The 24,845-nt window shown below is 44.6% G+C and overlaps 4 protein-coding genes across 5 annotated transcripts; all 4 read right to left on the reverse strand.

Annotated features, from left to right (window-relative positions):
* Positions 1-314: 314 nt before the first annotated feature.
* LOC9268480 (AP2-like ethylene-responsive transcription factor AIL5) lies at positions 315-4,835 on the reverse strand. The gene is made up of 8 exons (XM_066308235.1): positions 4,646-4,835; positions 3,376-3,964; positions 3,212-3,294; positions 2,846-2,934; positions 2,569-2,642; positions 2,162-2,212; positions 1,903-1,979; positions 315-1,175 (listed from the first exon to the last, which is right to left on the reverse strand). Exons 1-8 carry the CDS (start codon positions 4,830-4,832, stop codon positions 685-687), a joined length of 1,641 nt encoding a protein of 546 aa, XP_066164332.1. The 5' UTR covers positions 4,833-4,835; the 3' UTR covers positions 315-684.
* An 8,384-nt stretch (positions 4,836-13,219) lies between these two features.
* Positions 13,220-15,931, reverse strand: LOC9266492 (uncharacterized). Its single transcript, XM_015774243.3, has 7 exons — positions 15,707-15,931; positions 15,534-15,570; positions 15,337-15,407; positions 14,701-14,795; positions 13,843-13,910; positions 13,612-13,722; positions 13,220-13,519 (listed from the first exon to the last, which is right to left on the reverse strand). Exons 1-7 carry the CDS (start codon positions 15,876-15,878, stop codon positions 13,378-13,380), a joined length of 696 nt encoding a protein of 231 aa, XP_015629729.1. The 5' UTR covers positions 15,879-15,931; the 3' UTR covers positions 13,220-13,377.
* A 1,227-nt stretch (positions 15,932-17,158) lies between these two features.
* On the reverse strand, positions 17,159-21,277 carry LOC4331805 (uncharacterized). Of its 2 annotated transcripts, none has more exons than XM_015774241.3 (7): positions 19,855-21,277; positions 19,102-19,141; positions 18,911-18,972; positions 18,217-18,311; positions 17,768-17,835; positions 17,560-17,667; positions 17,159-17,474 (listed from the first exon to the last, which is right to left on the reverse strand). In XM_015774241.3, the coding sequence occupies exons 1-7, from the start codon at positions 20,789-20,791 to the stop codon at positions 17,366-17,368; spliced, it is 1,419 nt and encodes a 472-aa protein (XP_015629727.1). In that variant the 5' UTR covers positions 20,792-21,277; the 3' UTR covers positions 17,159-17,365. The 2 variants fall into 2 exon arrangements, with proteins under 2 accessions (XP_015629727.1, XP_015629728.1); XM_015774242.3 differs by having other exon boundaries at positions 17,564-17,667; positions 19,855-21,136.
* Positions 21,278-22,855: 1,578 nt separating this feature from the next.
* LOC4331806 (uncharacterized) lies at positions 22,856-23,513 on the reverse strand. Its single transcript, XM_015774244.3, has one exon. It carries the CDS (start codon positions 23,448-23,450, stop codon positions 23,130-23,132), a length of 321 nt encoding a protein of 106 aa, XP_015629730.1. The 5' UTR covers positions 23,451-23,513; the 3' UTR covers positions 22,856-23,129.
* Positions 23,514-24,845: the final 1,332 nt, after the last annotated feature.

Raw genomic sequence — 24,845 nt, forward strand, 5'->3', positions numbered from 1 at the left:
TTTGTTGGGGTTCTTCAGGGTCTCCCTCTGGGTACGTTACGAGTAGTACGACACTGCATGCCAACACACGTAGTACGAGCTACAGTACTGCTTGAACGACTGTGTGCTCATACGTACGAAACGTACGAGCAAACTAGTCACCGTTACTCGATGGCACGACGTGGTCTCGCCGTTTGCCAACATATTCTGAAGTACTCCAGTAGTAACGAGCTACTACTAGTAGTATGTCAAATTGCAGGTGTTTTACTTGGAGGAAATGATCGAGACAAGATTTTACTACTAGTACTACTCAGTTTCGCCATCATAAAATACAGTAAAAATCCGGAGAAATCGTATGCTTCCGGTGGAGCTAGCGCATATATAGAGCATGCATGTTAAAACCGTTACAAAATGCGGCAAAATTGTCGCCACCTTCGGGGGGAGAAGATGCCAACCGTGAGACACGCATGCATCACGCCCTGCACAGCTTTGGGCTCACATCAATATATATGCGCGCACCGCACGCGCCCCCGGGTCCGGTCGTCACATGCGTAGCAGTCTCCCGCCGCTAGTGCACAAAAGCACTAGTACCACGCATGGCAGTATGGCGCTAACCACGTACTACTACGTGCGACGACGACGCGCGTGCGGCACAGTAGAAAAAAAATATTGTACTAGCAGAGATCGCGGGAATGGAATTAAAAATCAGTCGTTCCACAGCGCGAACACCGGGAGCTGGTGGTGCACGGTGGTCGGGATGCCGGCGACCGGGCGCGCCGCGGCGGCGGCGGCGGCCATCCAGTTGGTGGTGGCGCCGTCTCCGCCGCCGCCGCCGCTGCTCTCGCCGGCCTCGAACTTCATGGCGTGCGCGTACTGCAGGCCGTGCAGCAGGTGCGCGCCGCGGTGGCCGTCGGAGGCGGTGTCCGAGTTGTCGGACGCGCCGCCGCCACCGGCGCTGATCTGCTGGTGGTCGCCCGGCGCCACGACGACGTCGACGCCGGCGGCGCCGGCCGGAGCGTCCGGTGGTAGCATGCGCGTCGGGGAGCGGCGGCACGCGAGGTCGCCGCCGATGAGGTGGGTGCTGGAGCAGATGCGCTTCACGTCGTACTTGCTGATGTCGAAGTTGGTCACGGCGTTCAGGCCGCGGAACTTGATCGCCGCTATGTCGTACGCCTCCGCCGCTTCCTCCTGCGTGCCTGCGCGGTGTCACCGCGTTTTCAATTCACCAAACCATATCCAGAAAACGATAGGCAAAAATATCCAAAAGTAATTTGGTCTGACACAATATATTCACTTTCGCGTTTTGAACATCAAGATATGGCCCTGTTCAGTTTCAAAGTTTTTTTTTTCCAAACGTCCAACTTTTCATCACATCAAACCTTTCATACACACACAATTTTTCTATCACATCGTACCAATTTCAACCAAACTTCAATGTTAACTAAACATCTCTCCGTTCCATTTTAAGTGCAGCTATGATTTTCTGCGTTCAACTTTAATCGTCCGTCTTATTTAAAATTTATTTTAAAAAAATTAAAAACATAAGTCACGAGTAAAGTAATATTCAAATATATTCACTTTCACGTTTTGAACATCAAGAATATGTAATACTTCATCCGTCCCATTTTTAAGTGCAAACATGATTTTCCGCGTTCAATTTTGATCGTCATCTTATTTGAAAAGAAAATTTAAAAAATTTAAAAACATAAGTCACGAGTAAAATACTGTTCATGTTTTATCATCTAATAAAAAAATTACTACAAAGTTAGACGCGAAAACTTATGGTTGCACTTAAAATAGGACGAAGAAAGTACTACAAATACTGACATGATCACATGATTACAGTTAGATTAGCAATAGTGGCATGAGTATTACGTAGTACTAGTATGCATGTGAACAAAAGTATACTGAAACAAAACTTACTGAAGGTGCCGAGATACAGGTCCTTGTTCCCTGCGACCCTTCCAATCCTTGCCTGCCATCTCCCGTGCTGGTGATGCCTGCATGCATGGGGAAAGCAAGTGCAACAGGAGAGATTACAAAACATGCAATTGCAAGCAGATCGATCGATGCGATGCAGCGATGCGTGTGTGTGCGTTTGTTTGTGAGATCAGAGCTTCAGAACTCCCAGAAGTTCTTGGTTGATGAAAAAGTCTGCAGATATGGGGTAGCGGCACGGCACCTCGTCACCCCTCTGTACATGGATGCTCCCCTCGAGAAGCCACTGCTGTTCCTGCAAGAATAAATTTGGCAGAGAAAACTTGTGTAAGTTATCGCAGCGTTGGCAAGTGTGCACGGATGTTTGATAATTTTGGATGCATTTGTGAGTGAAATCATGCTGTCAGATTAGGTGGTACTACAAATTTTGTTTCTGTACTAGTAGCAGTGAACTTCAGGTTCAGATTACTTCAAACAAAAAAGATCAAGTTCAGGATTCTGAAAAGAATTCAGAGTAACAAATCATGGATTATTGTAGTAGGATCTTGATTATTAAATATTGTAACGAATCACAAATTTGTTGCACTCTTGCATCTCTGTCATTCAGTGGTGCTATTGATATGAAGAGAAGGGTAGAAAGACCTACAGTACCTTCTTAAGTGGGCAATGAACTCCTGCCTTGTCATGTGCTTCATCTCCTCCAGCTCCTTCTCATAAGTGCTCAACTGAATGCCACACAGCCCAGTGTTTCAGAGAACAGAGAAAAAGCATGAAACATCTACTGGACACTTGTACTAACATTTCATCAGAATCAAATTAAAGAACGCAGGAACGAAACGAACCGGCCCCTACTGGATCCTTTATTTCCATTGTCTTGAATTGAAAAGAGGAATGGAGTGAATGCGATGTGTTATCCAACTGTACTTACTGGAAAATTTATGTGAGTTGTTGGACCCCAGTACTTGAGTGCTGCCAAATCATAAGCCCTTGCAGCCTTCTCCTCCTTGTCATAGCCACCTTCAAACAGCCATGGCACAACCAGGAAGCAGTAAGCAGGAAAGAACAATGTTCACAATTCTACTAGTGGAAACTCCTAAGTTGCATGCGAACTTTTAGAACCAATGAGAGTAGTGATATCTTACCTAAGTAAACTGCTCGTTGGTGAGTTGCAGAAACAAGAGCATGCAAAGGTTGATGTCAGTAACATGTCCAAGTAGAAGTTGCAATCATTCAGTTTATCATTGTGGATAGTAATAGTAGCAAAGGTGATAAATTTGCTCATGATATGGCTCACCTTGCCTTCCTTTCCTGGTCTGGCCTTCCTTCCTGCAAGTGTTGTCCCACAAGTGAGCCTCGTATCTTCCAGTCCATCTATGTCTGAAAAAAATGATGAGCACGTAGACATGGATCAGTGAGACACGCCGGAAGCAATGGAGAAGCAGCAATGTCGTCACCAACCTGGTGACGCCACGGAACTGTGACGTCCTCTGCCCGAACGTCTGAGCGGGCTTGCGGACCACCGGCATCGCCGCCGGCGGCAGCGGCGCCTCGCTCGGGGGAGCGGCCGGCACGGAGAGCGACAGCGCCGCCGCTGACCGTTCCGGCACGTACATTGCCTGCCGGAGCCACGACTTGATGCCGGAGATCGACATGGATCCGTCGACGACGCCGCCGCCGCCGCCGCCGGCGTTGTACATCGGCGCCGGCGCCATTGGGTTCGGTGGGCCCAGGAAGTACTGGCCATGGGGAGGCAGGAAGATATGGTCTTGCTGCGGCGGAGGTGGTCGGTGGTCCGGCAGGACGCCTGTGCAGCCTGCCGGTGGCGCATTCATGTTGATGTCGATGCCAACGCCGCTGCCGCCATGGCCGTAGAAGTACGGCGTCGAGAAAGCTTGGACGTCATGGACATGATGGTATTTGATCTGGTCGGCGTGGCCGCAGCTGCTGCTGCTGCTGCTGCCGTACAGGTTGCTGCTGCTTTTGTTGCTGTAGCTGACGCTCATGAAGTCCTCAAGCTTGGGGTCTTTGGCCTCTGCATGCCTCCAATCTGCACAGTGCCGGTACAAACAAGAGACAAAAACAAACGGAAATCATTCTGCATGCATGCTGCCCTTTCTTTAGCAAATACTGTACAGATCAAAGGGCTGGTGATTTGAAGACATAAAATGCGATGGACCAGGAGGTCTTGCATGCAGACCTACGTTCGATACCACTTTCAGGACCAGTTGAGAAGTACAGTGCAAAATAAAGTGAACAAAGTGAAGTGCCTTTGGAAGAGCAAGTTCTAGTAGGTACAGGACATATCTGAAGATTCTGAACTTTTAATTAGAGATCATCCGTATCTCTCCAAATGACATAGATGAACTCTCATTTGCGGCATTTCATGTACCAGTACTAGTTTAACTAAGAAAGATATATATGCACCACAACAACACCAGCGAGTCAGCAAGCTGGAGGAGGACAAGATGAACATGCAAACATTCTTTCTAGAACAACAAATTCACAATATGACATAGGAGTACTTATCTTTAAAAAAAACAATATGACATACTTACAAAAAAAAAAGGGGAAAGGAGCATTGAACACAAACTCATCTTTGCTGAAAACATGATTGAAAAAAGCCTAGGTTTTCCTCGAGGTAAAATCATAAGGAACAAATCACAAAATTTCCTGAACTTTTATCAAACACACTTGTATACACCTACTCAACTATCATACTCGATCATACCTGGAGCATCATAGTGCACAGATCCATCAGAGTGCAACGGCATAGCCACGAGAGGTGAAGCTGCAACAGGCGACGAGCACGAGCCATCTCCATCTCCACCTCCATTTCCCTCACCACAGCCGTCTCCATAACCCCTCGCCGAGGAAGAAGACAAGGAGAAGCCAAGCCAACCACTGTTCATGTCCATCTCGATCTCTCTCCCCAAGACACCGAAAGCAAGATGAAGCTCGGAGACACACACACACCAAAAGGAAAGGTTCTTTGATCTTTCCCGGAGTCTGTAGCTTGCAAGCAAGAAAGCAAAAGCTCTAGCTATAGCTAGGAGATTGGTGCTCGAACTACGAAAAGAGCCACCCTTTTTGACGTTTATATACGTGCGAGCTATATATGGCCATATGCGTGTGTGTGTGTTTTGGTTGGAATGGTATGAATGCAAAGAGAGAGCTACGAGTAGTGTAGGTGATGAGAGAGGGATAGAGATGGAACGAGAGAGGCCATACAAAACAAAGTTTTGGTGTGCGACTATGCAATGCATTTGCATGGACGCATCTGCGAGAGTGTGTGGTCCAGCGTTTTCTTTTTGTGTTGGGGTCTGTGCCACCATAGATACGTCTTGCAGTGTGGCAGCTGGGGTCTGGCATGGCGAGACGCCTGACGTCTATCTCTGGACATCTTTGGGCTCAGCCATCAGCTAGCTTGGGCTTTTTTGGGTCCTTGTGTTTTGCGAGTCTCCCTCTCTCTCTCACGTGCCAAACTCAGGGATCTGGGATCACATGCATGCAAAGAGAAATGCGTCGAATCTTCTCAGGTGATTTGGTGATCCAAAGGCAAGGAGAGTTAAATTTAGAGGCCTCGTTTTCTTCGAGTGTGTTTAGGTAGTTGTTGGTCACATATCCGTGGGGTTAACGCGTCGCCCGTGCATGTTCCATTGGAAATCGATGTTTGGCAGATCGTTTTTTTCAATACCGGTTGTGATTTCGTATCCCGAGAAAGAAAAAAACGAGTGTTATATACCTTTAAAAATTGTCATGTGGCTTGAGTTTTTGAGTTGACATCTTCTCCAAGCCAAATAACGACGGATAGTTTCACTTGAATCGAGCCAGAAAGTGCGTGATTTCCCGTGGTACGTATGCTCATGCCCACCTGAAGAACTCACGTAGAGACACGATCGGAGTAATGCTTATCTTTTGACTCAGAGTCGCAATGCATAGCCGACGACGAGTAAGGTGAGACAACTCTCAACTTATAGCCCTTGTTCTTTTCTAGGTCATGTTTTAGATTTTCATTTGCATGTTTTTTTTAGGTTTTCTAAAAATGATGTGTTTTGTACAAAAGCTTTTTATATAAAATAATCTAAATAACCTTTAAAATCATATATACTTCGTATTGTTTTTAATCATTTTATAGCTATTTCAGATGGAGTCTTAACACGAGTGCTACCATAAGCTAGCAGCAAGACCAACAGTGAGGGAGGCTCGGAAGGGGCTGGTTTTGTCAACTCGAGCGTGTTTGTGCACGGTTGCAGAGCCAACGCGCACGCATAGGTGCGTCTTGTTCATCACAGCCCCCGTTCGTTCGTTCTGTTGCGCAAAAACTCTCCGCGCGCGACATGCCGCAGTTGAACTCACAAAAGAGGAGACACATCGATGGCCGTGATAGGCCCGGACGGCGCGCGCCCCCCCGTTTGGGCATCTGTACCGCGCAGCGTCCGGCCGGACGAGGACACGCACGGCACGGGCACGGCAGCCGACGCGGTGGCCGTATGGAATTTCCCTCTGCTCTTCTTTTTTTCCACTGTGCGCGGCGAGCGCGCGCACAGTGACGCGCACCTGGATTTCCCACCTTTCGCGGCTCCCGACGACGCGACGCCGCTCGCAAGCGGCACGGTTTTCTTTCTTTCACGCCGCGCCGCGCGGAAAACCACGGCGGTGCGAGCCGCGAGCCGCGAGCGGCAGGGGAGCGCAACTGTTATAGCCAGTGCAGTGCAAACGTGCAGTGCTCAGGACGAATTCTCCTCTCCCCGGCCATACACGCCGCGTTTCTGCTAGTACGAGAATTGTAGTGTCCCCACTTACCACTTGTAGTAGTCGTCGGAGGAGTAAAATAGAGGGAGTGCGGAAAACTCTTGGCTCGAGTCGAGTCCTCTCTTTTTTCTAAATAATAGAATATAATATCTCGGCCTTTACTCAAAAGAGCTGCAGCCAATTATTACATAGTAGTAGTTGAGTCCTCTCTGTACTCCATTGCCTCTATATTGTACGCTAGTACACTACCCGTACGCAACTACTCATACTCGTTATGCATTGCTAGATATGGGACGAGAAGAGGGAGGGAGGGGAGGTGAAATTGCTAATGAGCCATCGGTCGTTGGAATTTTGGCGTCGTGATCGGTTTCCTTTCCCTTTTTACTGGGCTCGTGCGCCGGAGATCAACTCCTCTTTCTTTTCACCACTTTTTGTGGTTGTTTATCCTTTTTTTTACGGATTTTGATGGTACCAATAAGATATGCATTTGTTCATATCAAAATCTATATACGGGTATCTACATGGATTGCTTTTCTGCCAATAGAAAAGCTTATAGCATAGCGGGCATGATAGTATAATCCTATCACGCTAGTAAAAGCGGTGTGACCAAATAAAACTAACGTTGCCACACCAACGAGACCAGTGTGGCAGTCAGGGGCGAAGTTACATAGGCCGTGAGGGGTGCACATGAACTCCTGCATTTCTGTTTACAACTTAATATCTTGTTTTTGCCACATGTGCACCAGTGGCGGAGCCAGGATTTCAAAGTTTGGTATTCCCGTCTAAGCGCTGAGTCGCTGGCCGCCCCTGCCCCTCGCGGCCGCCGACCACACAACCGCCCTGACCGCCTGAGCTTGGTGGAGTGGCGGGTGCCGCCCGCCGCCCGCCACGGCAATGGCCTCCTCCTCCGTGGTAGCACGGTTCAGCTCCCGCCGCCGGTTGCCGCCTCGCTGCGCCGCCGCCTAAGGTTTGGAAATGGGGAGCGGCACGAGGGAGCCGAGCTAGGGAGGGATGGGTCACGGAGGGAGAGTGAGAGGGGGCCGTCTGAAAGAGTTGTGGCTAAGTGGGTCAACTGATGTCTGATAGGTCATGACAGAGTGGGTCAGGTTGGTAGGAGGCGTCACAAGAGGCCGGTTGGGCTGTGTTTGGATCAAAGAATTGAGGATTTAGGTGCACTAATATGTGTACATGTGTATATACTAGAAGCATACTTGTTTTTTTTTTATAAAAATGTTGGGTATTCCCGAGAATATCCAGGAATCATGGTAGCTCCGCCCCTTACGTGTACCCCCCGCTCAGCTCCCTTACGTGTACCCCCGACGGCTAGCCAAAGCGTGGCGGGACGGGCGCACAGCCGCGAGGTCACTTGGTCGCACATGTTCAATTGGTGCCCAATTTGCTGCATGAGCGTACTGCTTTGTTCTTTTGTTTTTTTTTCGTTTCACTGATCATGTGTATCTCCCGTATGTGCTTATGTTGATGGCATAGATCTTCCTCATCGTATTTCCTCAATCTGTCTTATATCGTATTTCCTCCCGCTATGCTATGTGCATGAGAGTTAAAGCTTAAATATATACTCCCTCCGTCCCATAATATAAGGGATTTTGAGTTTTTATTTGCTTTGTTTGACCACTCGTCTTATTCAAAAAAAATTGTGCAAATATAAAAAAGGAAAAGTTATGCTTAAAGTACTTTGGATAATAAAGTAAGTAAAAAAAATAAATAATAATTCAAAAATTTTTTGAATAAGACGAATGGTCAAACAGTACAAGAAAAAATCAAAATCCCTTATATTATGAGACGGAGGGAGTAGTTCAATTTCAGTTATTATTTTAATGTTTCTACATAGTAGTTTAGGATTTAAATAATTATACTTTTACATTGTGATTTAGGAAAGTGGAGTAATTGTATATTGATCCTAAGTACTAATATTTCAATTTGAAAAGTTATGGCACTAGCTCTCTGATTTTTTAATTTCATCACGTTCTAATATCTAGTACTCCTACTTCACCAGTTTTAGGGTGCGTTGGTTTGAAGCATGGAGAAAAATCCCTCGTTTTTCGTACACATACTTCCCGAACCATCGTGTGTTTTTGCAAAGATCTTCTATAGAAAAGGTTCTTTAAAAAATCATCTTAATTTATTTTCTAAGTTTAAAATAATTAATATTTAATTAATCATATGCTTTCTTCTACTTTCCTCTCCTCACAAAAATACACCGTTATTCAATGGTTCGATGTGTCTTACAATTCTGAGTATCTTTTTTATTGTGGCTCCCTTGATTTTACATTTTTAAGTAGGAATTTTTAATCACATCTCCATCATACACTTAGCCATCATCCTATAATGTTCACCGATCGATAGCCTCTCATTAGGTTGTATACCATGGCTTTAAATTCTACTCCTTCCGTCCCAAAAAGAACCAATTCCTGGCTATGAATCTGGACAAAGACTTATCCAGATTCATAGCCAGGAATTAGTTCTTTTTGGGACTGAGGAGTATGTGTCACTACACGTACGGTTGAGTGGTGCACCTCCTTCAATTTGTTCTAGCTTCGTCACTAGTAGCAGTATTGTTTTGCCATGTTAGTTCGACAGACATAGTCAAAATATTCAGATCTAGAAAATAAGTTTAAAAAAAGTTTATTTTAAAATTAAAAATTGTAAAGGTTTTAGAAAAATCGAGCGTATCAGGGGTACCCGAGGGGAGGCAGCCGTTTATCTCCCTCGGGAGACGTGCCACGTCGCTGTGTCTATCACCCGGCGACGACTGTACGTAGTACTTCACCTCGTTTGTCCTCTTGCATAGCGATTTCTTTGGAGCCAGCCACCTCGATCGCATGCGTCGTACTAGTGTACTACTACTCTCCTTTCTTTACGTGGTAGCTGGGCTGGGCTGGCTGCGTCTGCCTCTGCCGGCCGCGGCGTGGTTGCGCATCCCGCAGCAGGTAGCTACTAGCTCTCCAACAACTTCACTATTTCACTCTCCAAACCATATTTCAACAATTCCAGCTTAAAAAAAAAATCCTCCAACAGCCTCTCCAATCGAATGGCTAAGCCATTCAATTGGTCAAAACCCTCTCTTCACTGGCCAAATTTGGCCCACTAAAAGGCACTAGCCTACTGTGGGCCCCACACAAATTCCTCCTCACATCTCCTCTTTGGCTCATCGCATCGGCTCGCTTGCTATGTCCTGATGTCGACGACAGCACAGAGGAGAGAGGCGTCGGAGCTGCGACCGTCCCTGTCCTCTGTGCCATCGCCCGCCGCCGCCACCAACGAGAAGCAGAAATGCAACATAAAGGAGGGGAGCGTGGAGCGGACGAGGCTAACGAGGAGTGAATCCGGCACCAACACAGAGGAGCGCCATCACCACTGTCGTCGTCAAGGTCGCCGTCGCCATCCACCGCTACTGCCGAGGTCTTTGTCGCCAGCCGTCGTTGCCGTCGTTTGTGCCGTCGCCATTCGCTGCCATCATCACCGAGGTCGCCGTGTCTAAAGGCCTCTAGCCAAGCACGGCGTCCGCCCCCGCCGTATTCGTCCGACTCCGCCCCCCGCTGGATTCGGGGTGTGGGGGCGCGACCTCTGCCGCCTCCGTGCGGCCTCCGGCCCCGCGCGGCCTACGCCTCGGCTCCATAGGACGTCGTTGCCAAGGTCGCCGTCACCATCCTCTGTGCGGTCGCCGTCACGCACTTGCACGGGAAGAAGGCCAAGAGAAGAGGAAGAGGGAGAGAAAGAGGAGGAAGAAGGGGTAGTAGAGGCTGACGTGTGGGTCCCAGTGTCATAGGCTTATAATGGAGAGTGTTGATGGAGAGGCTGTTGGAGTGAGGAATAAGTTTGGCTTGCCAAATTAATTGGAGAGCTGGCTATATAAGTGTTTGGAGAGTCCGATTTGAAGAGACTGTTGGAGATACTCTCACTCACACTCCTTATTTTTACGCTTTCCTTCCTCCATCCTATAAAAGTAAAATAGAATATAATATTTTTTTTATATTATAAATCTAAATATATCTCTAATTATATTAAAAGTATCACATGACATTATAAGATATTTTTTCTTGAGAGAAAGGAGATATGTCGCGCCATGACATGGTGTTTAGATTTAGGGGTGTAAAGTTTTGTCATGTCACATCGGGTATTATATAGGATGTTGTATGGAGTGTTCGGACACTAGTAAAAAAACTAATTACAGAATTCGTAAGTAAACAACGAGACGAATTTATTAAGACTAATTAATCCATCATTAGCAAATATTTACTGTAGCACCATGTTGTCAAATCATGAAGCAATTAAGTTTAAAAGTTACAATATATGTAGTTATTTATTTTTTTAAGTCTATATTTAATATTTTATATAGGTGTTTAAATATTCGATGTGATAGTATGAGGGCGAAAAAGTTTTTGTGTGGGATAAGGTAGGCCGAAAAGGGTGCGGGTGCGGCCGATTGTTTTTGGAGATGGGTTCACGATCGACTGCTCGCCTTGATGGATTTGATTGATGGATAGATGGATTGATATAGATATCTCTGCAACTTGGGGTTTTGGTTCCCGAGGCTGCAGCTCGCTAGGAGTGAAGTATAGCGTGGCTGAGGCGCTGAGCAACTTCGTTCGTTCATGAAATTGCCTCCTGTTCCCTCAAGGCAATTGAGGCCCTTGACGTTAGCTGGGCTCCAAGACTGTCTCCCATGCTGATGCCTGCCATTGATCAGAATACAACGTATACTACCCATTGATCAAGATACAACGTACGGACTACTTGTATACTCCAATACTGCTAGTACTAGAGAATTCAAGGGAGGGCCTAGCTTGGTGGTGGCTTGGTTGGTGTTCAGCGCGCGTTTGACCAGTTGGGCTGGTACTGGTAGTACTTCTCGAGGAGAGGCTGACGTTAGTGACGTGAACTCGTAGCGATAGGATTAGGAGCTAATATGGCTATGCAAGAGTAGGATTAGGAGCTAATATGGCTATGCAAGAGTAGCTGGTCGATGGGAGTATAGGCGTACGTATAGCTGAGCAGAATTGATGTACTCGCATTCATGTGAGCAAGCAAATGTGGCAGATGTTTCAAGACCACACCGCAATACTGTATTGACTGATCTGCGTACGTCACTTGATCTCGTGTGGAGATAGTAGTAGTACGCTACTCTATCTGATAGTACTACCTCCGTCCTAAAATAAGTGGAATATCCGTACCAAACGTTTGACCGTCCGTCTTATTTGAAAAATTTGTGAAAATTTTAAAAATATTTAGTCACACATAAAGTATTATTCATGTTTTATCATCTAATAACAATAAAAATACTAATCATAAAAATTTTTCAAATAAGACAAACGGTCAAACGTTGAATGTGAATAGTATAAAACTACACTTATTTTGGGACGGAGGGAGTACTATCTTGGCTGTGTTTAGATCCAAAGTTTGGATCCAAATTTCAGTTCTTTTCCATCACATCAACCTGTCATACACATACAACTTTTCAGTCACATTATCTTCAATTTTAACCAAAATCTAAACTTTACGCTCAAGTAAAAACAGCCCTAGTGCACTCTACAGAGATGAATTCCACAGAAATCAATTTGATCAATTTTATATCGTCTATGTTCAGTATCCGGATTTGTATCTAAAGACGGAAACAATTGTTTGTATACGATCGAGCTCTCGCGCTGAGCCTCGCGATATGGTCTTTCTACGTCGGAGCCTTGTCACTAACAGTTACAGAATTGCGACAGAAAATATTTCAGATTTTACTGATGATCCCCTGTTGCTTCGACGGCATTCTCAGCAACAAAATCTTGAAAGGTAATTACCCTTGTAAGCGAGAAGGTGATCAAGATATATTTTGTGTATGATGTTTCAGGATTTAGTGGGCCGGTAATCTTGAAGGCTTAGGCCTTTTCTCGATCACTCAGCCCACGTAGAAGAGTAACGAGGCCTAACCGCTAACAAACGCAGAGCCCAAAACAAAGGCGAGACCCTGATTTGTTAGCGGTTAGCTAGGCACGATTTGTCATTATGGGTTGATTTGGTTTGTGGCCTAAATAGGCCTTATCAATTTTTGTCAATATTAAATTTTGGTAAGTTTTGACATGTCTAATTTTGGCAAGGTAAAATTGTGTTTGGATTGAAGCCAAATTAGCCTAAGTTCACTATTGAAATGACCTATTTTCTTAGGCATGCTAAAATTTGGCTTCAAACTAAATAGACACTAAACACTATTAAAAATATCAAATATTGGTAAGCCTAATTTAGGCCTCAAACCAAACCAACCCTATGTGTTAACAAATACTACCTTCATTTCAGGTTATAAGACATTTTAGGATTGCCCACATTCATATATATCTAGATTCGTTAACATCTATATGAATGTGGGTAATGTTAGAAAGTCTTATAATATGAAACGGAGGAAGTACCTGATTTGTTAGCGGTTAGGCACGATTTGCAAGAAGTACAAACTATGTTTAACTTCACATATTGTACAGTCACATTGACAAAACTTTCTGTATGTGTTAACAAATTCAGCATCAAAGAATATCCTGTAGTTGTTTCGATCTTGGATCCAACTCTGTTGCATCACCCATTTCATAATCATCCGCAGGAGTCCGGTATGCATCGGCAATGGCAAGAAGTACAAACTATACTTCACTTCACAATTCACATATAGTACAGTCACATTGACAAAACTTTCAGTATGTGTTAACAAATTCAGCATCAAAGAATATCCTGTAGTTGTTTCAATCTTGGATCCAACTCTGTTGCATCGCCCATTTCATAATCATCCGTAGGAGTCCGGTATGCATCGGCAATGGCCTTCCCTTTGTCCAGCACTGCTGATGGCACAGTCTGAAGGAGGCTGAAAAGACAAAATAACGCAGATTTCAGCTATGATTATGTTCGAATTGAAGACAGAGAAAGGATGTCAATTGATATGGACACTGATTTTACTTGTCTAAAGCTCCAAGGGCTACACTGATTTTGCTCCTCATGACATCGACAGACGCTGATGGGTTGTTCCGTGATGCTTGTAGTAGCAGTGAGTCAAGATCTTCCAATGCTCTAGGATAAAATGAATTTGCTATCACTTATCAGTACTTACAAGATACTACGATGGTACTACATATCATTTTCATTCAGCAAGCAAGTATATTTTGAAATAAATCAACCATTTTTGTTTACCGTAAGCATTCGTCCACTGCATCAGAGGCAGCTTTGCCTTGACCACTGCTAGAAGCATACTGCGCCACCTGCATTTTGTTTTCTTCTTCAGGTGAATTCAATGCATATCTAGTGGGCTTAGTTTGTTTTAAGCACACATAATCTGACATCATTAGATCGAATACACATTCTCTGGATGTTTGAACCAGTTATGGCAATGGGCATAATCTGAACAAGTAAAATATCTTGATGTTTAAGGAAAAAAAAGGGCAGTTGAAACTTGCTGATTAATCTCAACTCCTGAATGTTTAAAACAGACAGTCTATAGGAATATTAATGCCATATCTAAAGTAGTGAAAACAAAATGTTTTCAAAGCACCTCATTGGACCACGTATGCAACAAGACAAACTAGAGAAGGGCAAAATAAGGAGAACAAATGTGAACCGTATGATCAAACATTAGTCAGGAGATAAAGCACAGGTAGCAGAAATGTGCCTACAGTTTACCCCCATACCAACATTATCGTTTGGACTGGAATTTAATTTCATGCACAAATGAACCTCTATTGTTTAGGCTACAGTTTTATTCAGGACTCTCATTTATAATGTGTTCTTTGTTACATATGGACCAGCTAAAACTTGGCATAAATTTATTTTAGTTGTGCGATTAGTGCATACTGTAAATGGGCTCATATACTACTGGTTTTGACATACAGGTCATGGTTGCGCGAATGCGCGACTCCACTAGCTAGTTTCAATTGAGAGTATCAAAGTGGGCCACACCACCAATATAATGGAGCCAAACGCCCATATTTATTGCCTTGGTATCTCGTTAACTTGAGAACCAGAATCACATTCACCATACGATCAGTATCTTACTGCTCGAATATTGATACGCAGAGAAGATGCTGGACCAGAACGAAGTAATGATCTGCTCTCATCATATCTTGGCTTCTCAAATTCTAATGACTTCTCTGCAATTGAACATACATATACATGAATCTCCTAGGTACAGGTTGTATCACACATCACATATAGCATTGCATCATAGCTCTAAAACATTTAATCGGAAATCTGACCAAGGTTGGATTAAACATATTTAGTCAAGATATACTGGTGCCTCTATAAAATTCAAGATGCATGATAGCACTTCTCTAGCATTAAAGTAGAACGGCTTTGCTTATTTCAACACATCATTTGCTCCATGATAAGAAGGCAATGAAATCGGAGGGGAAGACTGCAGAAATATACTAAGGACAGTACACTTCACAATCTGAAATATGGCCGAAAAGAAGACACATTATGTCTCGTTATGTTTATTTTTCGCCGGGCGTCTCTTTATGTTTAAGGTCCTGTGAACAATGAAATGTCTAAGGTTCCTGTAAACAACGACCTGATTCAGGCTTATATTTGTACACTAACAATCAAGGTTTCCAAAGGGCAATAGAAAAGGAAAAAAAAAACAAGAATACAGCAGTATATGTTTTAGGTGGCAAGCTTATGGATTAATCTTACCTAGATCCCTGAATTGGTCCTGAGTCAACAGTACTGCCGGAACGTAGGTCTCCAATGGCTCCAGCTTCTTCCTAAGCATTACAAATTTAAGAAGCAACAAGGCTTTCAGTGGAAATCAAAAGCTGCAACCTGCGGAAATGCAATGTACTAGTAGGAGTACTAAATTTATGAAGGGAGAGCAAGGTACGGATAAGTACTTCTTGACGTATTTGTCAAACGGGCTCGCGTCTGCCCCTGCAACATCAAAAGTTGGGAAGCAGATCAGAAACAAATTTACTCGCACACCCGAAACACTGAGCTCCGATCCCGACACGAACACGCGCGCGCGAGAGAGAGAGACGAACAGCATGCTGCATGCAGCTGGACTTACGGCCGGCAGCAGTGGCGGTGAGCCAGGAGGCGACGCCGGCGAGGGAGACGGCGCGGCGGCCGATTCCACCCGCCGCGGCGGCGACCTGGCAGAATCGTCGGCGGCGAGACGGAGGCGGTGAGGGGCAGAGGTGCCCGCCGCCGGAGGTGGTGGGGAGGAGCGAGGTGGGCATTCTGGCTGCCTGCTGCGACGCGACGGCGGGCGAGGCGGCCTCCGGCTACGGTTAGTTGAGTGTAGAGGGCTGGGCCCCTTTTGCACGACAGCCACTCGTGTCCAAGTTGTTTTTTTCTTTCCTCGCAACACGGCGAAAGCTATGCGCGCGCTCGGTGCAGATGCACGCTACGTGGGCTCGGGGTTGCCAGGAGAAACACTCTACGGAGTACGTGGGAGAGGATAGCAAACGTAGCATCTCAGTTTCAGGTGCAACCGTGCAACGGTGCAAGCCTGCAAGGCATGTGTAAAGTTTGTCACATGGGCTTGTTTAGGTTGCGTTTGGTTCGTGGTGTCCATCCATCCATGTGTTTGAGGGTGCGCTCTTTTCAGCTTATAGGATTAGATTCTCCTCGCTTTTTCGTTAGCACGCTTTTCAAACTGCTAAACGGTATATTTCGTGCGAAAACTTCCTATAAAGAAGTTGTTAAAAAAATCCAACAAATTTATTCATAAAAAAATATATATTAATATTTAATTAATCATATGCTAATCGTATTTCTCGTTTGCGTGCGGCTAAACAGTCCACCGCCACTGCTAAACGATCACACCCTGAGTTTGTCATATGGTGATTCTGTTTTCTTTTAGCAAGGTGGATATGGTCATCCAATTCTTATTTGATTGGATGAATGAGAAGGGATGGGATGAAACCAATAAGATATTAATATGTTAATTATCGTTAATATAGCATAATCTATACTAATTAACAATAAATAGACTAATTATGTCTAATTAACATTAATTCTGACAAGATAATTGCTAATTAACAACAAAAATATATTAATTATTGCTAATCAATCACTAATGATCAACGAAGTTGGATATCCTCATCTGGCCAATTTGGCTGGATACGGTCATCCAGCATCTTTGTGGAATATTCTCTTTCTGGTTGTCCTATCCACCCTCACCTACCAACCAAACATACTAACAAACTGGATAGGCATATCCCTCAAACTAAACACACCCTTGGTTGCTTGCCAAATTTTTACAGTAGGATTGTTCGACTCAATTGAATGAATTGGCTTTCCAGAGAGCTATTAGCGTGTATTACAATTTAAAAAGATGGGGGTTTTTTTTTGGAAAGAAACTATGTAAAGAATTTATTTTAAAAATTGAAAATTTAGCATTTTGGAAAATATGTTTACAGAAAACAAGTAATAATCAACTCAAGAAGCTGATTCAAACTCAGACAAGTTTAAATTTTTAGTGTGAGGGTTTGAGTGAAGCTAAAGATATGGCATATGATACACTTTCCTACTCTTATGGTCCATATGTTATGCACTCGTTAGTATAAAAGCTTGTCACAAGTATGGGCGTATGGCTCTTTTTTGGTTGCCAAGAAACTATGGTGTACCACATGCAAATAAGTATGGCAAAGTGGGTAAGCTATCCAAACAGCCCCATACTTACGCCACGTGGGGCCTGTGTAGTGTGTTACCACTATCCAGTTTATGGTTCGTGAGAGTTGTTTTTCTCTTCTTCGCTATAAATCTTCGAAACGCCGTGGGAATCAGCAACCGTCGTCATTCTTGGTTGCACTGGCACAGTTTGCACGAGGCTGAAAAGATGAAAGAAAACAAAATACCCAAATAATCAGTAATGTTTTCATTGCAAATAAAGTAGAGTTTTCTTTTTTCTAATACCTGCCTATGGCTCTAAGGACAACATTGATTTTGCTCCTGATGGCTTCAGCATGTGCTGACGGATAACTGGTTGACTCTTGTAATACCTGATTCAGGTCTTCCGAAGCTCTAAGAGATAGAAAGACATTGCCACTCACAAGCTGAGCTAAAGTTCTTTCAAGAAAAAAGACAAAAAGATGTGCATTTGGAATATTTTTCATGTATATACCGTAAGCAAATATTCACAGCTTTGGAGGCCGCTTTCTCAATATCATTAGAAGCATAATATCCAGCAACCTGCGTCACGAATTTTGTAGGGTCAGCTAAGTTCAGGTGTGGATAATTCGGAATCAAGAAATCCAATTATGGAATGAAAGTATGCTAGCAATTGCCAGTTTGACAAGGCAAATAAGATCTTGAAGCTTGTGGAAACAAATACACTTGCATGGTTTGAAGAAACATATAGGAACACAAAGCTTGAAAGCAGATTAGCAAAACAAGGGTGTGTTTAGTTCATGCCAAGATTGGAAGTTTGGTTGAAATTGAAACGATGTGACGGAAAAGTTGGAAGTTTGTGTGTGTAGGAAAGTTTTGATGTGATGGAAAAGTTGGAAGTTTGAAGAAAAAGTTTGGATCTAAACTCGGCCCAATAAGACATATAATCAGAACAGAACTTACATTCTGAATATTGGAATGCAGAGATGATACTGGACTGGACTGAACGAGTGACCTGTACTCCTCGAAGTTTGACCTCTCAAATTCTGAGCAATCGTCTGCATCGAACCATATATATAGAAACCTCAGGTAGGCTATATCACACAAAATGTATATGCAAAATATAGCCACAATTTCAAGATGCTTAGTACAGATGTTTGCGGAGGCAAACAAATACTTGGGAAAAGGGGTGAACTTAAACTTAAAATGAACGCTTCCATCAAAAGGTAAGACAACACACAAATGAAAAATGGGGAGACTGCAATTTTCCGAACATACTCCTCGTCACAAAATAATGTCTTTTTTTTAAGAATCCGTTACTAGAAAAGCTTTCATAGTATTACACTTGTCTAACTATTTTACAATTTATGCAAAAGAATTAGGTGATCAGAGTTATGTCTTATATTGGCTTTGACGAGTCCAAAACGACATTATTTTGTGACTAGAGGGAGTACTATATTTTACTTGAATGTGCATTTAGTACTGTAGAGCAATTTATGTATTCTTTTTGTATATGGCAAGGAAATTAGAGGTAGACATGTGACAACCATTGGTATATGTTGGATGCACATCAACACATATGGGGTTGCAGTGCTATACAATAATAAAATCAAATTCAAAGGAAAAACGGTGTTTTAGTTAAAGGACTTCTCATTACCAAGTTCATTCAACGAGTCTTGAGTCCGTAGCGCTTCCAGAACACGGTCCTGAAGATGATTTCTGACCATGCATTCAGTAGCAGCAGAGGGAGAAATCAATCGGACATCATGCAAAATGAAAAACTAAAGCTGGCAGCAAGTATGGTGTCAACTGCAAATGTTCTATACTTGTCACAACATATTGGATTACCTCTTGGTGTACTCGCCCACAGGATTGGGAATGACAACCCCTACAAAAAATTGGATACAACATAACAGTTACACACCATATATGGGAAAAGAACATCATATAACTTCTCACTTATCAGCAAAACAATCTTCGGCTTCAATCCGAGGTCCCATCTCACAAGCTCAGGATTGTAATCCAAGTCACAAAGTGTTTTGGGCTAGTATCATATAGTCACTGCAAGGTTATACAAGTTGTCTTCGTCGAATTTCTTTATCATACCATAAACAGTATGTACAAACGCACAATTAACATTTACAGCAGTGAGCCACAGGGTCCTGCTGGAGATGAAGGTTGCACAAGATGCCAACGGCCAAGCCAATCCATGGTGATAATATGGTTGCTGGGGATTGACAGTGCCACCAGACCTCATCAAGGAAAGTGGAGGTGTCAAAAAGTGGGGAAAGGCCACAACCTCTAGCTGGCTACTGTGACACAAGGCCTAGACCTCTAGCTATGTGGATTTTGATCGCACGTTGTTTTGAGCATGAGGTACAGCTTCACGCATGTTTGTAAGACATCAAAATGTATGGATCAATGCATGAGTAACCTAGTTGAGTGCAAGGAAACAGCCGAAAACAACTAAAACTACTGAAATGAACAGTCTCAACGACAATTCTGCCAGTGCAGAGACATTCTGAGACAAACCCATTACGCAACCAAGATTTAAGTTCCTGGGGAACATAAGCTTCTGAAAACAAAAAATTTGGCGGTCACCTGAGGTAATCTTGAGGTACTTGGAGAATGCACAGGGACGACAATCTGAACAGAGAACGGAGAACCTTTCAGCAGAAATTGGGGCCACAGCTTGCAGAGTGTTCTGTTTCATGTCAACAGAGATGATCCAGGCATTTTTGTCTTCTTCAGTCATCGTGGACATCATGTAAACAAAATCGTCGTCATACATGCTCAGAGTGGGGATAGTACAAATCAGTTTCTTCAATTGCATCATTTTGGTATTATCGTCCCATAGATCGGGCAAAACAGTGGAGTAACTGGGATCAACCAAGATGTCAAATTTGTCAACTGAGAAACGCTTGCGCCAATCTTTCCAAGAAAGCATCCTATTCCATATCGTGGCTTTCCAACCATTACCATTGACGTCGTCACTGTAGCAGTATTCTATGTCCACAAACTTGATCAAACCATCGCAGCAGGCGACATCCCGAGCACACTCTGGGGCTATTTCACCGCATACAGTTGCACCGTACGCATCTATGGTGTACACCACTGGCTTAGGGAATGTCATATATCTCATAACCGGGTAGTCGTCGAACAGCTTTTCGAGCAGAATAATACCACGCCAGAGATCGACCAAACCCAACGAATCGTGTCCAATGGTGATCAGCTTGTCGGTCTCATGCTCGATCGCTACCTTGTGAATCTCAGACGGGGACAAGTCCAGCAAGACTGGTTTGCTGCTCCACCTTCCGGTCTTGGATGAGAAGGTGCATAGCTCGAACTGGCAAGCCTCATCAGAGGCCACCCATTCAGAATTGAGGAAGGCCACATCATAGTGCTCACTGACGCCGCTGCGGCAAGGGAAGAGGCCAAATTGCTGGGAGTTGAAGGGCATGGCATTGGGGTCAGGAAGCAGGTCGAGCCATGGACGCCCGGGGCCAGCGGTGTAGACGAAGTAGTTGCACGGGCTCATGTAGGTGCCAGACCTCCTGGGACGCGGGGACAAATTGACGCGGAAGAGAACGAGGGATCCTTCCGCGGCGAGAACGGAGGGCTCGTCGGAGAAGCCGTCCCCCCCTTCAGTCCCGGGCAATGGACGGTGAAGTAGGAATAACCCGGCGGATCGACGAGTCAGAAGGACACCTGGACGATCTGGCCCTCGCTCGTCTGGGATTCAGCCGTGGACGCGTTCCGGCGGTCGGAGATGTACGCTGTTTTATCCAGCATGACCCAGTCGGGAGAGCCAGAGCGTCGGGAGGCGGCGCCGGGGCCAGCGGCGTATGGATTCACCAGCGTGGGTGTACGGTACGAAACGGGGCAAATCGTCATGAGATGATGAAGGCGGGTTGGGGGATGGGCGGTGCCGGAGGCAGAGGCGGAGGCGGAAGAGGCGCACCGGGTTAGATGAGGAGCGGCGCCCGGTCGTGCAGGGCAGAGGAGGCAGCCGCTCGGGTCAGGTGGAGGAAGCACCGGGATGGAGATTGGACTTTGGAGGAGGGCGTCGGGTCGGGTGGCGGCCCAGATCTGAAGAATGTCACGGTGGACCGAGCAGGATTGCCATCAACGTACGTCCGGCCTATCGATGGAGTCCGGAAGGGAGGGGAGAGGGGGCCTGCGGGCCTGTTACGGTAACTGGGCTCTGCCTTTCTGCTGCGTAAGTGCGAGCCCGCCACGATGACCCGCTATGGAGCTCGGCCCGGCTGTTGGGTCCTTTCGGTTTTGCACAACCACTTACGTAGGGGCATTGCTAGGCTACATTAGCGTTGCTAAATTACGTTGACCAACCTGTTGTGCTACATTAAATCATGACACGTAGCTAAATATGTAATTTACAAGATAATGGATGGTTCAAGTTTAAGGGCATGCTCGGTATTTCACACATCTTGAAACTTAGGGGCGCGTAGATATTGCTCTATCGGTAGAAGGGTGGTCCGACATGTAGTTCACTCAACATCTTGACCACTACTTCATCCATTTCACAATATAAGTCATTCTAGCATTTTCCACATTCGTATTGATGTTGACGAATCTACATAGATATATGTCTAGATTCATTAACATCAATATGAATGTGAAAAATGCTAAAATGACTTACATTATGAAACGGATGGAGTACTTTGTTTAAGTGCTTGTGGAAAATTAGCGGAGAAAACGTCCATAATATGGCAATAGACACGAATAAAGGTTCGCTAAAAAAATGTAAACAAGTCTATATTGTATGGTTGTTACTTCGTACTCCCTCCGTCCAACAGATATAAGATTGGACGTGACACATTATTGTATGGTTGTTTTCTTATGAAACAAAGGGAGTAGTTGTTACCCCATGTTGTGAGCCGTGATGTACGTTTGCGTTGGGACGTGTCTTTAAATTGATGTACGAGATTGAGGTTATTGGGGCACGGGCCTTGACTTATAATGGATTATTACGAGCGCTTATATAAGCACCGGGTAAGGGATTTATAGAGTATTTATTCTCTAATATCTTAAAAGCAGAATCGTCCTCCTTTCATCTTCTCCTCCCACTTCACCTAGTGTGTCCGTACACCGAAAGTAATTACTACATTCAATATTTTATTCTCAATCACCTTCCTAACTTCTCTATTTACATGGACCTGGAACTGGTTGATTGCTTCATGTAATCACCTCGTTTCTTCAATGGAAACAGGAGAAGATCTTACCTCTATTTCTAAAAAAACGCTATTTATATGAGTTTAGTCTGTTATAAAGTACAAGTATGCTAATATGTTATTAATGGAAGAAATTAAGAACAAAACCCAAATCGAATACTGCTCCTCTGCTTTTCTTCCTGTTGTTCTTCCCCTGCTCGGCAAGCAAAATCTACCCAAACTCCTATGTTTTGGCGAGACGCCAACGATTTGTCACCAATCGTGATAGAGAACCGCACAAGCCAACATACAAAATGGCAACGGTAGCACAAAGAGCTCAGTTGCGCAGATTACGGGAAAAGCTTGAACTGGACCTAAAAAATTTATAGGCGTAGCGTATTACTATAAGTCTTAAGTTTTAACAGGTGATCGACAGCCCAAACTGCCAGTATATCAAGGTAAACCAGTCAGAGACAATAGCTGCTTCCACATTTCCACATGAGATCCTCACTTCCCAGCACATAGAGGCATTGTTTGGATAATGTGATAGGGAAATGATTTCCCACCCATCAAAAGGTATCTTTAAATCCTAGCCATTTATTCTCTCTCTTCCATTTAATCCAATCCCTTCGTTCATTTTCCAATCCCAATCCCACCCTCTTTCCCATTATCCAAACACACCCAGAGGTGTGGCTAGCTCTAGCTCTAGAGAGACGCCTTACACTTGAGCACGAAGCCGAGCAGCAGCAGCGTGGCCATGAGGCCGCAGGATGAGCCCCCGACGCGGTGTATCCAGTAGGGGTCGAACCTGACCACCCTCCGGTCCACGAAGCACGTAACGTTGATGGCCAGGATCAGCACGATCAGCAGCGCCGGCAGCAGCAGCGCCGACACGCCGCCGCCCTCCTCGTCGTCGTCGCTGTCCCACGCCGCCGGCCGCCGCCGGTCGATGTACAGCGGCGAGAGCACGGCGAGCACCGCCAGGACGACGCACACCAGCCTCTCCGTCGACGACGGCCTCCCCATGGCGGCAGCTCTCCTCTCTACCGCTCTCTGAAAGTCTGAAGAGGCTAGCTATGCGAGAATGCTGCCTTGGCTGTTCAGAATATAACTTGTTTATGCTGTCTCAACCAATCTTCAGAAACTAGGAGAGAACCTAACGACATTTTCTTATCGCCAAGGCTTTTGACTATTGATGATTGATTCCTATCATGCAAAAGGAACATATTCAGACTGTCCATGATTATCCACGGATCTGTGGCGAGAATTGGACTGCGATGTAAAGGCGAGATTCTTCCTAGCTAGTGAGCTCGGAATCGGATTCCGGGACAGGCAGCTCAAGATTTGGGGTATCCTAGAACAGCGTGGCTGATGGACGTAGGATCAAAATTGACGGTCCTGATCGTTTTGATGGGAGGAAGAGTAAAGCTGAGCTCTTCCCCCTGATCATACTGAACTTTGTTCGTGAAGCACCAGCCTGATGTCATTGCCTGTTCGATACTAGTACGAATGATTTTAGAATCGGTACGGCACGATTACTCTGCTTACACCTGTTCTTGGAACGAGAAAAATAGCATGAATCCTGCACTTTATTTGCCTGTGTATTGTACTAATATATTGTGAGACAGAGCATCTTTCTATCTGTTTATTATTAGCTGTTAGGCAAGTAAGCAGAAGTGTGAGCATCAAGGTTGGCATCAGGTTGAAGCGGTTTGGTCTGAAACGGTAGGCCAAAGCAGATGAGAAAAGGCGAGATGAATGTATCCAAACAAGGTCCTTCAAGCTAGAGTTTCAGTCTTCCAAAGAGAAAGGCTAAGCTATAGCATTTCGTAGATGATGCCATTGGAAGGTTCATGATATGAAAACAAAGTGACTTGAAGGAATGTTAGGCTGGTGGATTTCCCCAAACAAGTGTCCACAACTCATAAATACTCCTTGTATCTGAACAATTTATTTCCGAATAAAGTAAAAGTTCTCCGGGAAACAAGTAAATTATGAATAAAAAATACACACACTAAACTAACCTTCACGATACTATTAGTCCCCGCCATTATCTAGCCCATGCGAATCTTGCTTATATTCTCTTAAACAGGTATACCCACTGTTTTGAGTTTTTGGCTTAACCTCAAACCAATGTGCCATCATGTCCTGTTTAGATGTAGTGACAATTCAATAGCCTATGCATCCAAAAAATAAACAGATTCGCGAATGCCCATCAACCAATCATAGATTGATATCCATCCATAAACAGCAACACATAGAGCCCCATCGATTGGTCACACAAGTCAAAGCAAAAGAGAAAATTTGAATTTTCGAACTTGATAAAATATTTTCAACATAATTTTTTTAGTGTTGACTTTTAAATTAATAAACTGTTTTGGTTTATTAGAGAATATGATCAACTAACGAGGCTGTTATACT

The sequence above is a fragment of the Oryza sativa genome, chromosome 3 (assembly GCF_034140825.1).
Source record: "Oryza sativa Japonica Group chromosome 3, ASM3414082v1".
NCBI lineage: Eukaryota > Viridiplantae > Streptophyta > Magnoliopsida > Poales > Poaceae > Oryza > Oryza sativa.

What these genes read in the sequence shown, in the direction of transcription:
- LOC9268480 (XM_066308235.1), bottom strand. Translation starts at nt 4,832, where the DNA reads ATGGACATGAACAGTGGTTGGCTTGGCTTCTCCTTGTCTTCTTCCTCG. An exon ending in ATGTACAGAGGGGTGACGAG is followed by an intron (nt 1,980 to 2,161) that starts GTGCCGTGCCGC and finishes CCATGCATGCAG; the next exon opens with GCATCACCAGCACGGGAGAT. An exon ending in CCTGTATCTCGGCACCTTCA is followed by an intron (nt 1,176 to 1,902) that starts GTAAGTTTTGTT and finishes GACACCGCGCAG; the next exon opens with GCACGCAGGAGGAAGCGGCG.
- LOC9266492 (XM_015774243.3), bottom strand. Translation starts at nt 15,878, where the DNA reads ATGCCCACCTCGCTCCTCCCCACCACCTCCGGCGGCGGGCACCTCTGC. An exon ending in CACCGCCACTGCTGCCGGCC is followed by an intron (nt 15,571 to 15,706) that starts GTAAGTCCAGCT and finishes TTGATGTTGCAG; the next exon opens with GGGCAGACGCGAGCCCGTTT. An exon ending in GCCCTTGGAGCTTTAGACAA is followed by an intron (nt 13,520 to 13,611) that starts GTAAAATCAGTG and finishes TTGTCTTTTCAG; the next exon opens with CCTCCTTCAGACTGTGCCAT.
- LOC4331805 (XM_015774241.3), bottom strand. Translation starts at nt 20,791, where the DNA reads ATGAGCCCGTGCAACTACTTCGTCTACACCGCTGGCCCCGGGCGTCCA. An exon ending in AGACTCGTTGAATGAACTTG is followed by an intron (nt 18,312 to 18,910) that starts GTAATGAGAAGT and finishes GGTTCGATGCAG; the next exon opens with ACGATTGCTCAGAATTTGAG. An exon ending in TGCATTCCAATATTCAGAAT is followed by an intron (nt 17,836 to 18,216) that starts GTAAGTTCTGTT and finishes TTCGTGACGCAG; the next exon opens with GTTGCTGGATATTATGCTTC.
- LOC4331806 (XM_015774244.3), bottom strand. Translation starts at nt 23,450, where the DNA reads ATGGGGAGGCCGTCGTCGACGGAGAGGCTGGTGTGCGTCGTCCTGGCG.